The sequence below is a fragment of the Saccostrea cucullata genome, unplaced genomic scaffold (genome assembly GCF_032062105.1).
Source record: "Saccostrea cucullata isolate Sc308-1 unplaced genomic scaffold, CSIRO_AGI_Scuc_v1 ctg990, whole genome shotgun sequence".
Lineage (NCBI taxonomy): Eukaryota > Metazoa > Mollusca > Bivalvia > Ostreida > Ostreidae > Saccostrea > Saccostrea cuccullata.
Window position 1 is genome coordinate 96,394 of NW_026938358.1, and position 13,642 is coordinate 110,035.

Sequence of the window (13,642 nt, forward strand, 5' to 3'; positions counted from 1 at the left end):
GAGTGTATTATTTCAGTGCAGTCCCAGTACATTGGCAGTTACAAACTACAAGTTTAAATGATTGTAAAATTAATATTTTTTGGTGTTTAAGAATTGAAACGTAAACGTAGGTCTAACATTTTATACGACACTAAATCACAAAACCAATTTCCGTTTCAGGATATTTTACTTGAAAAAGACATTAATTGTAATCTAACAACCCAAGCTCTGTGATAAATGTGATGACTCTAACTTTTCTATCGTCAACTTCCCTTATTTATGCAGCAATATACCTTCATCACCTGCACAGTTTACATATCTCAGTTGATTCGATACGCAAAAGCATGCTCTACGTATGAACAATTTCTAAAACGAGGTAAATTATTGACAAACAAGTTGATGAAACAAGAATTTAAGCTGTCTCGTTTAAAGTCATCATTTCTTAAGTTCTATGGTGGATACAATGAATTTGTCAGCAAATACAATTTATCATTGAGTCAAATGCTGACAGACGTTTAACATACTATACATGTAACTGTTAGTCCAATATTTATTCACTTAATTGACGGCGGATTTTCCCATTATTTCCCGATTATGACAAACAGCACACGGTGGGTGTGGCCGGGCGGCAGGGGATGCTCACTCCTCCATGGCACCTGATCCCACCTCTGATGTTTTGGAGGTCCGTATTTGCTCTGCTCCAATTTTGTATTGTTTCATGGACTTTTAATCTTGAGTACTGTTCGTAATCTTTATATATTTCACCTGATCACAAAGTACGCATGCCAACATTAATCCTGGTTTCTTACACTAGCTATTTTACGATTACGATCAGAAATTTGCACATTTCTTTCCACGTATAAACAATTTCTAAAACGAGGTAAGCTACTGACAAACAAATTGCTGAAACAAGAATTTAAGCAGTCTCATTTAAAATCATCATAATTAAGTTTTATGGTCGATACAATGACCTTATCAGCAAATACAATTATTATCATTAAGTCATACGCTGTTAAGTCATATGCTGACTGACGTTTTTCATAATGATTGTTAGGCCATGATATGCACACGGAATTGTCGTCGGTTTTTTCCATTATATCCCGATCATGATCTGGAATAGATTACGGGTGTGACCGGTCGGTAAAGGATACTCCCTCCTTCATGACACCTGATCCCACCTCTGATGCTTTGGAGGTTCCTGTTTACTCTGCTCCAATTTTGTATTGTTTTATTGACTTTTGAGCTGGAATACTGGTCGTTGTATCCACGTATGAAACATATGGAGAAAACAAACAGTATTAAAAATCAAAGGTCCATAAAACAATACAAAATAGGAGCAGAGCAAACGCGGGCCTCCGAAACATCAGAGGTGGGATCAGGTGCCACGGAGAAGTGAGCATCTCCTGCCGACCGTTCACACCCGCCGTGTGCTCCTTGTCAGGATCGGGAAATAACGGAAAAATCCATCGTCAATTACTGTTTAAATAATGAACTAACAATCAGTATGAAAAAACGTCAATCAGCATTTGACTTAATGATAAATTGTATTTGCTTACAAGGTCATTGTATCGACCATAGAACCTAAGAAATGATGACTTTAAAGGAGAAAGATAAAATTCTTGTGTCATCAACGTGTTTGTTAATAATTTACCGAATTTTAGAAATTGTTCATATGTAGAACATGCTCTTGCGAATCAAATCAACTGAGATATATATAAAACTCCTGTCCTCGTATTTCCCACCATATGAAGAAACTGTATATTGATTGCATGCTGTTAAATGTCCCTCTTGAGAATTTTTCACTTATATGGAGACGCCACCACTTGCCGGTGCAGAGCTGCAAATTTTGTCCTACACCCGAGTCTAAGGGCCATTGGGCAGGGAGGGATTTTTTCGTGCCAGCACCTTCTGTAACATGGGACCTCAGTTTCTACTGTCTCATCCGAAGGACCAGTCTCCACGTCCCACAGTGGGATTCAAACCGGCGACGTAAGGATCAACGTAAGGAGCGTCTGCTCTAACCACTGCGCCACGCAGGCTTGTACAAGTCAATATTGTCAAATCATTAAAGTCCTCAAAATTATTAGAACACAGATTAATATCTGGAAATCCCATGAATTCCTGCATCGTGTAGCAATGCATCCATGGTATTAAGAGTTACCTCTCCTAATCTGATTTCTTAAAAAGCAAGATATTTTATGGAAAATTTTATTTATAAATAATAAAAAAAAAAGGAAAAATTTTCAAAAAACAACTGAAAATTTTAAATATCAAATAAAATATAATAAACATGATGCGACAATTATAAATATACATCAGTAAATAAAATACCTGAACACAAAAAGCAAATATAAAATATTGAACACAATGTATAGAAAATTAAGCATAAAAATACAAAATCTGTAAAACTTGTAGTACCTGGTATATCATTTACTTATCAAACAAAATACAGTGGGTATCCAATTCGTATCTAGAATTTTAATACTGTAATCACACAGCAATTCATGAGAGCATTGCATGCAAGGTATTGTGGGGAAATATTGGTTGCTTGTGTTTTGTTGTGGTTTTCTATTGCTCAACTTTTACAAGTTATAGCCGAACATAAAGTAATGGTCCTTGAGTACAGTTTTAACTAAAATAAAATATATAACACAAATTAAAAAATAAACTAGTGTTCCCTTATTGAAATCATACCCAGAACATAGCTCTAGCTTAAACATGTTAAACCCTGACGAAAAATTTGAATAAATTAACACGTGTACTGAATATAAATGAATGATTTCTGAAGGTTGCTTTTCTGCATTGTTCAGCTTCATTCTATGAGACTGGCACAACACTTATGTCTAGATTTACTGCTGCTGGTTCACATTATAATAACACTTCATTAGAACCACACATCAATCACTGATGTTCGACATTTCCTCGTCTCTTTCATCCTCCATTTCTTCTTCTTCTTCTTCAATGCTTGATGATTGCTCCAGTTCAATAAGAGACAGAATTTCCTCCGCAAGCGAGACAATTGCGTCCCGATCAACTTCCGGTGTAATCACATGACTTATATCACTCTGTTGAGACTCTAACGAAGTCTCACTTTGGTTCTGCTCATTAACACCCACGTGACTATAATTTCCGCTTATATTTGTGTCCTCAATACCCGAATCATTGGGATCAAAATCGTCTACCCTTGAGTAGTAGTCCGGATTGTTCTCTAAGTTTGACAAAATTCTTTGTACATTGAGTGCACGTTGCTGCTCGTATAAATGTTTCTGAAGTCCTACCACTATAGGATCATCCTCGGCAAACCGCTCTACTTCCACGAGGTATCGTAAAGCTTCCGCCGCGCAGTCTCTGTAGCCTGTTAGAACTACTTCCGCTTGTTCCAAGGGAGATAACCCTATCATGGCCGGATGTTGTGCTGTTTGTCCTGACATCAGAGAAGGGCTGCTAATAAAATCTTCACCTACAAAAAACGGGATCACATGTTACTCAGGATTTCCACTGTTCAGCTTCATTTATTTAGCATCTTTCTACATGTAAGTAATAACAAACCATGGAAGAACAGTTTTATGTTATTTTATATACATGATGAGTCATTGGTATAACATAAAAAAAACTGTAATATAACGAGTATAATTTGAACAATCGAATATTACCTAGCTAATCGTGGACCTCTCCAATATGTGCCATGAGGCTAAAATTCCACTTACGATTGAAAAGTTGCAGTGCATAGATTTACAAAAATCAATATATCTCCATGATTACCAACCAAACAATAACTGAATATTTTATCTTCTAATCAATGACGGATTCAAAATACTGAGGAGGGGATTTCGATTATTTTATTGTTTTTAATTAATTCTTAATTTATAAAGATAAAACAGGCAAAATGCGTTTGATTAGGAAATATCATGCTTAATCTTAATTTTGACAGTGTGAAATACTAAACAAAGTAACACTGAATGATGAGGATATCGGGTAGAAGGGGTGGGACGGGGAAATAAGAGGTATGGAAAGATACGCGCTTAATTAGAGTTTTATTCTTTTTTTCTGAAACTAGAGAAAATAATCAATTACCCAATTACACCATGTTCGCTTGAAAATGTTTTATTTTTTTTAGACCTTAATACAAAATCACTCGCAAGCCTGGAATTTTTTATTCTTTGCGTTTATCAGCAATCATAAATTGTATTAGTTAATTCGTTGGACTGTTTTACATCAATTGGTAAAAACCAAAAATATTTATAGATAGTTTCCTTTTTTATCTTTTAACTACCAGGCCTTTTTTATCAAAATGGTTAAGTGATCTCCAGTAGGGCTATATATTAACACCATCTTCCGGAATCTTGCACAAATGCCTGGTATAATATACGTCCCAAACTTGTACTGCTGTATACATTTTTGAGGACTCTGTGTTCAATGTTTTTGAAAAAAGGCTAACCTTATAATGAATTACTACCGGAGTATCCGAGGGAATAAATACTTTATGCTATTGATATATTTATCAACGACTTTATGCAAAATTCAGCTAACCCACGCCCCACCCCTTTTCCTCTCCCTCGTGTAGACATTTTCAGTGATTTTATCATACAGATTTGTCTTACATTCTACAATTATTCAACAATATTTTAGATTTAAAAAAATAGAATAGAAAATATCAAAGTTGTCAATAACTATAGCCCGAACAAGAAATACAGACCTGTAATATGCATGTTTAAACACTGAGTCCCCCTCATTGTACGGCGATTGTCACAGTTATATTATACAGAGAGATTCGTTGTTATATGCACCGTGACTCCCGACAGTTTGTGTCTATAGCCGCTTCATAGCTTACTAACCCCCGAGTCTGAGCTCTGTGACTATCTCACCCTACAGGACAGATGGTCCCAGATCCCACACAATAAATTTGTCCCATTGTTATAGAGCCATGTGTGAATCGCGCCACATGTGTCGGAATGTTTAAGGGGCGGGGTCACGGAGTCGTGATCGTTCTAGCGCACTATCTGGTCACACATGTATGCAAACAAAGTACAGGTAAACAGCACACACATAGGTATAAAGGTAGAACTCGACCCACGCGCCCGTGTTTGTTCCGAGGCGACATGTGGCGAATGACAAAAGTTTAAACGGCCGCTCACCCCAGGTAGAAATGTACCAGTCATTGTCTGGGGTACATTATTTTGTATACTCAGGGACGTCAAACCAACAGCTTGTGAAACGGACTGACAATTTTCACACGTTAATTTAAATGTTATTGTTCTCAGAAATAAATGCTGAATTACGTTATTTCAGATTATTTTAAATGTAGAAAATCATTTTAATATCAAAAATTTATTGAGTAATTTTACGAATGAAATTACTAACTAAAGGATCATTTATAAGACTTAAAAACTTGTAATACTGAAATTTTTATTCGTCATATGCAATCCATCATTAATTTACTTAAGGACATACTGATACGCAACTTTGTTTGAACTTTTTGCTCTTTTCCAATTCTTGAAGGAACTGCGCGCGATATTTTAATGTCTATATATGGTGTTGTGCACTTCTTCTAAAACTATATTTGATAAAAGGAACAGCTAGAATATATGTTTAGTATTTTCTATACATTTTTCTTTGAATCATCCAAGAATTTTTATTGACTGATATCTCTCAAAAACCCCTGGTAATACATGCTGATTTTTTGTCTATGAACATCTTGTGACACTATATTCTTAATTTAGGAATATCTAGGAAATTTATCAGTAGGTAAGATACGTTGGGTATGTCCTTAAAGACAAAAAATCAGGTGAATTTAGGGCACCTGGCCAAAGAAAAAAGGTATATGTGCATGTACAGTACAGGGATGTCAAAAATATTAGGGAGGGAAACAGAGAAAGGAGGTGTATAAGATAGAAATTAAATACTTCTTAATTCAAAGCATCCATTGTCAAACGATTTTTGATTACACACACTGTACAGGTGATATATCTATAGGCATATATGGAGAAAAACTTGACTTTGGGGTTTAATTACTAAAACTGTCTAAGACCCTGGGTCGGTTATAGGAATGTTCGCGAGGGGTGGTGTGGGAGTTTACTTCTTGGTGACAAGCTAGCGCTGCTTTCTTCAATTTTTCAGTTTTCATCTTTTTTATACCTGGTATAAAGGGATCACTATATGGGCTACTTATTTCAATTTTGAATTCAAAGGTACACTTTTAATCGCAATGATATTTTCCTTTCAAGCTCGGAACTTTATCTGGAATGGAACCAGCTGAATCTTAAAACAATTTGAATACCTTCACTCGGTGCCTAATAGTTACAGAGGTGATGACAGGACCAAAACAGGATTAGTTTTCTGTACGTGGTGATAATGGACTCTTTATCGTAGGAATGAGGAAAACATTATCACCCCCAGAACACTGACATGGCCTGCCACAACGTAACCCCCCGATATCAGATTGATTATCGACAAACTTCAGCACCCGACCTGTCAATATTGTGTAAGACGGCGAGTAGGTTATTTTATAAGCCGGAATCTGACAATTAAAACTCGCAATCTGTGATCAAGCTTCTGTCAAACTAATCGATATTTGATTTTCCGACTTAAAATTTCAATGCAATTCCAAGGCTGGACTGGTACACGTATTTGTCTGTTTCTCTTTTATCAGACCTGTAATTGTAATATAAAAATTGTAATATAAAATTGTAGAAGGGGTATATAATTTTGTTACAGATTATTGGGTTGTTTTGTCTTCAAACTTATTTTATTTACAACCTTGTTACTGAAATATTTTGGTTATGGTTTCACAAAAGAATATATTATATAATTCTCCTTGAGAGAGCTTGTTTTTCTTCAGGTAAACAAAGCTTATATTATTTTTTAAGGTTTACTCTGTATGCTTTAAAAGCAAAAAAATCTCTATAAAATTAAAACAAAATGGAAAAAAGACAAGTCATATGCCTGAACATCAGGGAAAATTTTATCGGAATTTGATCCAACTAGACTGGAATATCATATCTACCGAGTATCGACTTGATAAAATTTTCACGTTTTTTGCTTGGATTTAACAAGAATAATGATGCATGACTATATATAAAATGAGGGGTTGGGGTTAGTCATTGGACCTGGTGCTCATACGGAAGATAAGGGCAGGGGGTGGGGGTGGGGGTTATAGCATTAAACTTCCGTATCTAGTCATTTTCTGTTGATAGATACATGTATTGAGGGAAAAAGGGGGGGGGGGGGGGTCAGGGAAACTTGAAGATGAATCGTTTATCTTCAAAACTGAGTTGCTCAACAGCTGGTAGCATACCAAACCATGAAGCAAAGTCACGGAGTATAACATCAATAATAATAAATATTTACATTTGCAAATGTTTTCCTTTATTTAACACTACTGAAAGCAAGCGTTTTTATAACTGTATATTTACATTTGCAAATGTTTTCCTTTATATAACACTACTGAAAGCAAGCGTTTTTATAACTGTTTGTCTTTATAAACGAGTAATATCTTGCTCAACACGCGCGCTGGTATAAACATTTCACACTTTGAAAGTCACAATCATGAAGCAAAGTCACGGAGTATAACATCAATAATAATAAAATATCCCAATGGAATTCCTGTTTCAAATTTCATCCCAATAAAACTCAAAAAATGATACCTTATTTCTTAATTAATACAGGCACGGGGTCAAGAGGTCATAGATGTTCGTATGGATAAACGTTCGACGAAATTTTGGAGAGGAATGTAAATATATAAAATTTTTTTAAATGTTTTGACCACACACCCCCCCCCCCACACCCCACTTCTCCCAACCCCCTTCGTACCGTAGCCTTACATGCAATAATCTTAAATTTCCAATGTTCGTCCTTAATCAAAATGACAAAGGGGCGTATACTTAAAACCTAGCAGAGTACACGGAGTGCTCTAACTCTATAAAACCTTACCGGGGACCGTGTCTTCTGTGTTACTTTGTCCGTTACTCTGCCCGTGTAGCTGTTCAACATATTGTAAACTCTGAAATAAAAAAATATACATATATTCCATGATAAAATTATATATTTTGGTATTCAGCTTAATTACCAAATAAATCAGTTCTGTGGGTTTTCTTTGATATGACCAATTAGATTACTGAAAAGAATTTCATATGCTTGAAAACAAAGATTTTTCTGTCTTTACAATAAGACTTAACTGAAAGCATTTTCTCAAGCTAACAATTTGAAATGCTCAAATTCAAACTGCATTCAAACAATTAAAAATGATTAAATTCAAATGAAAACACTGTTGAATGATAGCACATATCTACCGCTTTCTTTAGACAATCTACGTCCATATTCAACTAGAGACTCCCTCAAAACACATTCAAATACAGAGGGAAAAATGAAATAATTAAAATAAAACTGTACGAGTGCGCGTGAGCCAATGAAATGATGAACTTTGATGCAGGACGCGCGTTCTCCGCCATCTGTCGCGTGCGGCGATAGAAGTTTTTGTAAACAAAAGCGGGCCTTCACGGGTGATTGATAACACATATGGTGATTTCCAGTTCTATCACAAACCATTAATTTTCATCTTATTCCTGTTTTATATTTTCATATCTATAGTTTCTTATTTTAAACAAAGACTTTGTAATTTTTTCAAATTAATTTCAATTAAATGAAAGTCATACCTTCTTAAAGGCTAGAATTGAAAATTTCGTTGATCTTTTTATCCTTTAATGATTAGGTTACATATATTGGAATTTTAATCAAATTGCATCAAATTGTTAAAATTCTTCAAAACTGGCATTATCAGCAATGTTTTGACGACCATATAGTTTTTGTATCATCCTTTGTAAATCTATTACAGATACTTCAATACCAACAACCAATTGATAAAAGACCGACAAATCTTTTAAGAATTTAAATAAAACGGGTTTTTTTGTTTAATTAATCGATGAAGCAATTTAACAAAGCATTATTACCTACCTGCTTGAATAAAGTCATTCTTTGATGAATGTGCTGACTCAGTTTTTCACAGGAAAATGAGTGAATAAAAAAAGAAAAACATTTAAAACCTTCGAATTTTGAGAAATCGGCAGACAAGAAGAGCAGGTGATTGGAGAACGTAATTCTGGGGCCGGCATTACAACACGGCGATCTAGATCACCTGTACATGCAGCCCAGAAAGCACCTGCTACCGTCCTCACATCAAAGACCCGCGCGTGCAGCTGTCCCCGTGTCGACCAATCACACGCCGCTACCGGAGAAACGCCAATTTGTGTGTAAATACATCACGGTAAATAGAAATTAAAATTCATAATGAAGAAAATGTGCAAAGTGTGAAAGAGTAAACCTGCATTGTCAACCTTATTTAAGTTATCTGTGTATGGTAGACGCAGAAAGTATATAAGCTTGAGTTTATATTTTTGAAAGTGCAATGTGTTTTGCTGCTATATGTAAAATTAGTAGATTAATAGATTAAAACACTGTGAACAAATTTCATCAGGTCATTAAATAAAGACACCTTTGTTTGAAATTTTAACACAACGTTTTCACCCCCCTCTCTCTCTCCATAATTTTCAATGTTAATTCAACAGAACGGATGCATGCGTTAATTCCCATAAGGTTTGTTGACATAAATATTTAATATTTCAGTATTGAATAGCTCTTAACTATATGAAGATGTTTAGAAACTTAATCTGGTGTCGTCTGATAAAAACTCAGGTGACTGTTGAGCGAATGCCTAGGGTTTCCTCGGTAATAATTAAAGAACGTGACTGCCTCGTGACTGCCGTCCGCGAGGCGCACGGCGCGCGTGTCGGACACACACTCACACACGTCCTGGACATTCCAGCACTAGTCCAGCTCAATATAAATCTTATACACGTCCTGGACATTCCAGCACTAGTCCAGCACAATATAAATCTTATACACTTCCTGGACATTCCAGCACTAGTCCGGCACAGTATAAATCTTATACACTTCTTGGACATTCCAGCACTAGTCCAGCACAGTATAAATCTTATTCACTTCCTGGACATTCCAACGGTGTGCACACGTGTACGGCACAATATACACACCTTGGACATTCCAGAAGTAATTATACTTGTTCGGCACAAACCAATACACTTCCATGGCATTTCGAGACATTCCCACAATTCTAATTAAGAGAAACATCGATAACTTGGAATAATCCTCATGAAAAGTTTAGACAACAGTCCTGAAGAATTATTTAGAATTTTATTTAGAATCCAACGCAATAAGATTTTAAACTAAATTTTAAATTGATCATTAAATTCCCTTTGCTTTTACACTGAATTTGACAATGGAATGTTTCTTCAATAAACCTGATTTTAGGTAAGGGATCAAGGCGGGTGCAACCGGTAAATACGGGAAGCTTACTCCTCCAAGGCACCTGATCCCACCTGTGGAATATCTATGGGTCCTTGTTTATACCCTTTTCACAAATTTGTATCGTTTAAAAAACTTTTCTGTCGACCCTTGAACTAAAATGTTTGATTCGGCCTAACGACCTCAGGCAAACAGTTTGGTTCTTGAGTTCGACAAAACGCATGTTGCCCTCGATGTGTGTAAAAAGACATGCGTCTGAATGATGGAGACGATAGTCGAGAATATTTTGAAAACTTATAGTCGGATAAAAATCGAACAAAAACGATACCCTTTTTAAACTTTATTAATTTCTCAAGTAAATGTTGGCAGCATAAAATATAAATTGAAACTAGACTCATGCATCACCTATATTTTTTTTCAAAAATGTATTTCACTTTAAGAATATAAAACATGAACTGTGTAGAGTACGTTTTTATGCGTAAGTAAAATTCGATGTTCTAAATAAAGGGACCTGTCGTTTTTTCGATATTAAATGATAAGCAACTTTATATATTAAATATCAAAAACATATATACATTTTTACAAATTCACTTTATGGAAGTAAATATATTATGTAACTCGTAATTTACAAAGGGAAAGAACATTCTGATTAACAATCTTTTTAATGTTAAGAAAACTTTTAATTCTGAATAACTTCTCCCACCTCAATCCCCATACACCAACACTTAGGCTAAACTTATATATACAGAGCAGCCCGGTCCTCCAGGCTGCAATAACATGCTTGCAGATTCCTTCATTTGTATATGTAACTCAGGAATCGGAGCTGTCTATCGGAGCAGAAGGTTGGACAGTATATGGATGTATGAAGGCGGATCCAACGGGGGACTGCATCACACAAGCCGGGTATGAAACACACTGTTCTCTGATGGTTTGTTGAGGAAACCCGGAAGGAGTAGTAAAAGACGGAATCGTTCTGGTGAGAGACACAGGATCCGGATACGGAGATCCAACGGAGGGACCTATTCTTTTGTTCGTCTTCCTAAAACATTAATAGGATGGATGACAATCGACCTGTGAGAATGAAGTCTAGTATTTTAATTTATAGAAAGATGGTGGATACAGTTACAGAGTTCTGGAAGAAATCGATTATTTGGACAAGACCTGAAAATAAAGAACGAATATTCTACTTTTAGACTGTGCAATGCAAATCGTAATTGGTGAGATTCCTTCTGTTTGCCCAAGTCTAATTAACCATTCTGGATAATTAATGGTCAATTAAAGAACTTTCTTACCATTAAGGTAACACAAAATATTAATATTCAATTACGGATTTTTCAAAGTTGCAATTCTTATGTAATAAGGCATACTAGTAGGTCATAATACATTCTCTTGAAGGATGTGTTACTTAAGTATCATATTTGATTAATAGTAACTTTAGATAAAGTACATACTTTCTTCGGTACCGTAGGAAAACACACACAGTTATGGCTGTAATCACAACAACAAGAATTCCACATGAACACAACACGGTCGTCTGCCATCCCTCCCAACTATTCCTCTCTATGACGTAATTAATGCAAACTTATAAATATACCAGGTAGAATCACCTGTAAATGTCATTATATTGTTAAGTGTCTTGGACTTTGATTATTTTTTTTCTTTCAAATATTCAAAACGATCAAGATTCGAGAGATCAATTATTCACTATGCCTAATGGTTATTTAATACAATCTGCTGTAAACTATCTGATTTTTCATGCATTCATATTGCTTTAAGTAATTGATATTATATAATTATCTTTAAATCTGATAAATTTTAAGGGGTTAACTATAGAGAGATTAGCTTTACATGATTGTACCATGCTGGCAGTTGTCACCATAGTAACCTTCTTGACAGACACATGTGGGGGTTCCCGCCACATCGGAGCACCTGCCCTCGTTCTGACACACCCCTCTACAATTTGCTGAAACGAGAAAGTGAAAATATAACGAAAGAAAAGCTTCAAATTTGATTATTTTAGAAAATATTTGCAACAACAGATTCAGTTTTCAGTCCCTACAAGTACCACTTAGATTTTATTACAGGGCTCTGAAATATATTTTTACTCTCATTTATAATTATTTTTTCAGCGTATTCCCAATTGTATTTATTCTTACCGATGGCGCATGCGCCAGTTCCATCATCGCTCCATCCGGGGCAGCATGTCTCGACCACGTGGTACCTGATGGCGTACCTTTCTCGAGGAGTATAACAGGTCTGTACCCTGGAACGTACCATCGAATAGTTTGTAGCATAGATTTTGTGCTCGTGTTAATCTGTATATAGTAATGCAATATAACCGTTTAATGTTTTTTTTATTTCTTTCAGGTACGTGGTGCTGAAATACTAGCTCAATTATTCTCTAATCATATTGCTTTGAAAAATGTATAGAGAGCCGTAGATATATAGTTGCTAAAATGTAAAAGAGTTTTGTTCATGATATTTTAAAATGCATTAAGATGCTGCCTAAGCGAACATTTTTTTTAATTTACAATCTGGATGTATTGACTAAATATCCTTTCCAGTACCGTCTTCAAAGCACCTGTGTATCATTTCTTTTTTGTACCTTGTTTAAAAGTTACTTATCTTTTAATTAATTGAAACTTACCTTTTATAATCACCTTTCTTACCTGTAGCGCGTGCACCGTCTCCAGTCCAGGTGTCCACAACTCGTGGTGTACCTCTCCTGACACAGGAACGCCTGGTTGTATGACGTCATATAAGTCTCTGCTTTCTCACGTTTACACACGTGTCTCAAATGAAAACAAAAAAATCTCTTATATCTCGAATCACCGATGACCAGTTTCAGTAATTATTATTTCCGGCTCCATGCAAAGCGCATTTAAACGGCCAAGTAAAATCAACTCTATGAAATATATAAGACTTGAAATGCTAACTGGTTTACTTGCATTTACCATTTTCACAAGACAATCAAAGAAATTATAAATCCTTTCTTTGAGAAAAAATCAACAGAGATATAAAAATTGAAATCCGGAAAAGGACCGTATTTCCTTCTTACCCAGAAAGACTTTGAATTTCTTGAACCCTGGCGAAGATGAACCATAGAAAACAAGTAAGCATGTCTTCTTTGTTTGACAGATATACATAATACTTCAATGCCGGGAATAAGAAATTAACAACAATCCAAAACAAGCGTTATCTACCCAACAGAGACAAGCGGACTCATAGAGCAGTGTGGGACAGAGAACCAGGGTTAATCGGTGCTATATAGAAGGTATTACAGCACCGTGTGACGTCAGCAGCTGGTCACCTTAACAGGTGCTCTACCGACAAAAACCAGAATTTCCTT

At 35.6% G+C, this 13,642-nt stretch overlaps 1 protein-coding gene across 3 annotated transcripts; it reads right to left on the reverse strand.

Moving 5' to 3' along the window:
• Positions 1-2,212: 2,212 nt before the first annotated feature.
• LOC134250045 (EGF-like and EMI domain-containing protein 1) lies at positions 2,213-13,420 on the reverse strand. 3 transcript variants are annotated; one of them, XM_062732402.1, is made up of 7 exons: positions 13,352-13,420; positions 12,963-13,085; positions 12,450-12,556; positions 12,152-12,256; positions 11,745-11,853; positions 7,909-7,978; positions 3,263-3,439 (listed from the first exon to the last, which is right to left on the reverse strand). In XM_062732402.1, the coding sequence occupies exons 1-7, from the start codon at positions 13,411-13,413 to the stop codon at positions 3,410-3,412; spliced, it is 606 nt and encodes a 201-aa protein (XP_062588386.1). In that variant the 5' UTR covers positions 13,414-13,420; the 3' UTR covers positions 3,263-3,409. The 3 variants fall into 3 exon arrangements, with proteins under 3 accessions (XP_062588385.1, XP_062588388.1, XP_062588386.1); XM_062732401.1 differs by lacking the exons at positions 11,745-11,853; positions 12,152-12,256; positions 12,450-12,556; positions 12,963-13,085; positions 13,352-13,420 and adding an exon at positions 8,929-9,240 and having other exon boundaries at positions 2,213-3,439; XM_062732404.1 differs by lacking the exons at positions 7,909-7,978; positions 11,745-11,853; positions 12,152-12,256; ... (1 more) ...; positions 12,963-13,085; positions 13,352-13,420 and adding an exon at positions 4,676-5,090 and having other exon boundaries at positions 2,217-3,439.
• Positions 13,421-13,642: the final 222 nt, after the last annotated feature.

What these genes read in the sequence shown, in the direction of transcription:
- LOC134250045 (XM_062732401.1), bottom strand. An exon ending in CACAGAAGACACGGTCCCCG is followed by an intron (nt 3,440 to 7,908) that starts GTAAGGTTTTAT and finishes CGTTTTTTGTAG; the next exon opens with GTGAAGATTTTATTAGCAGC.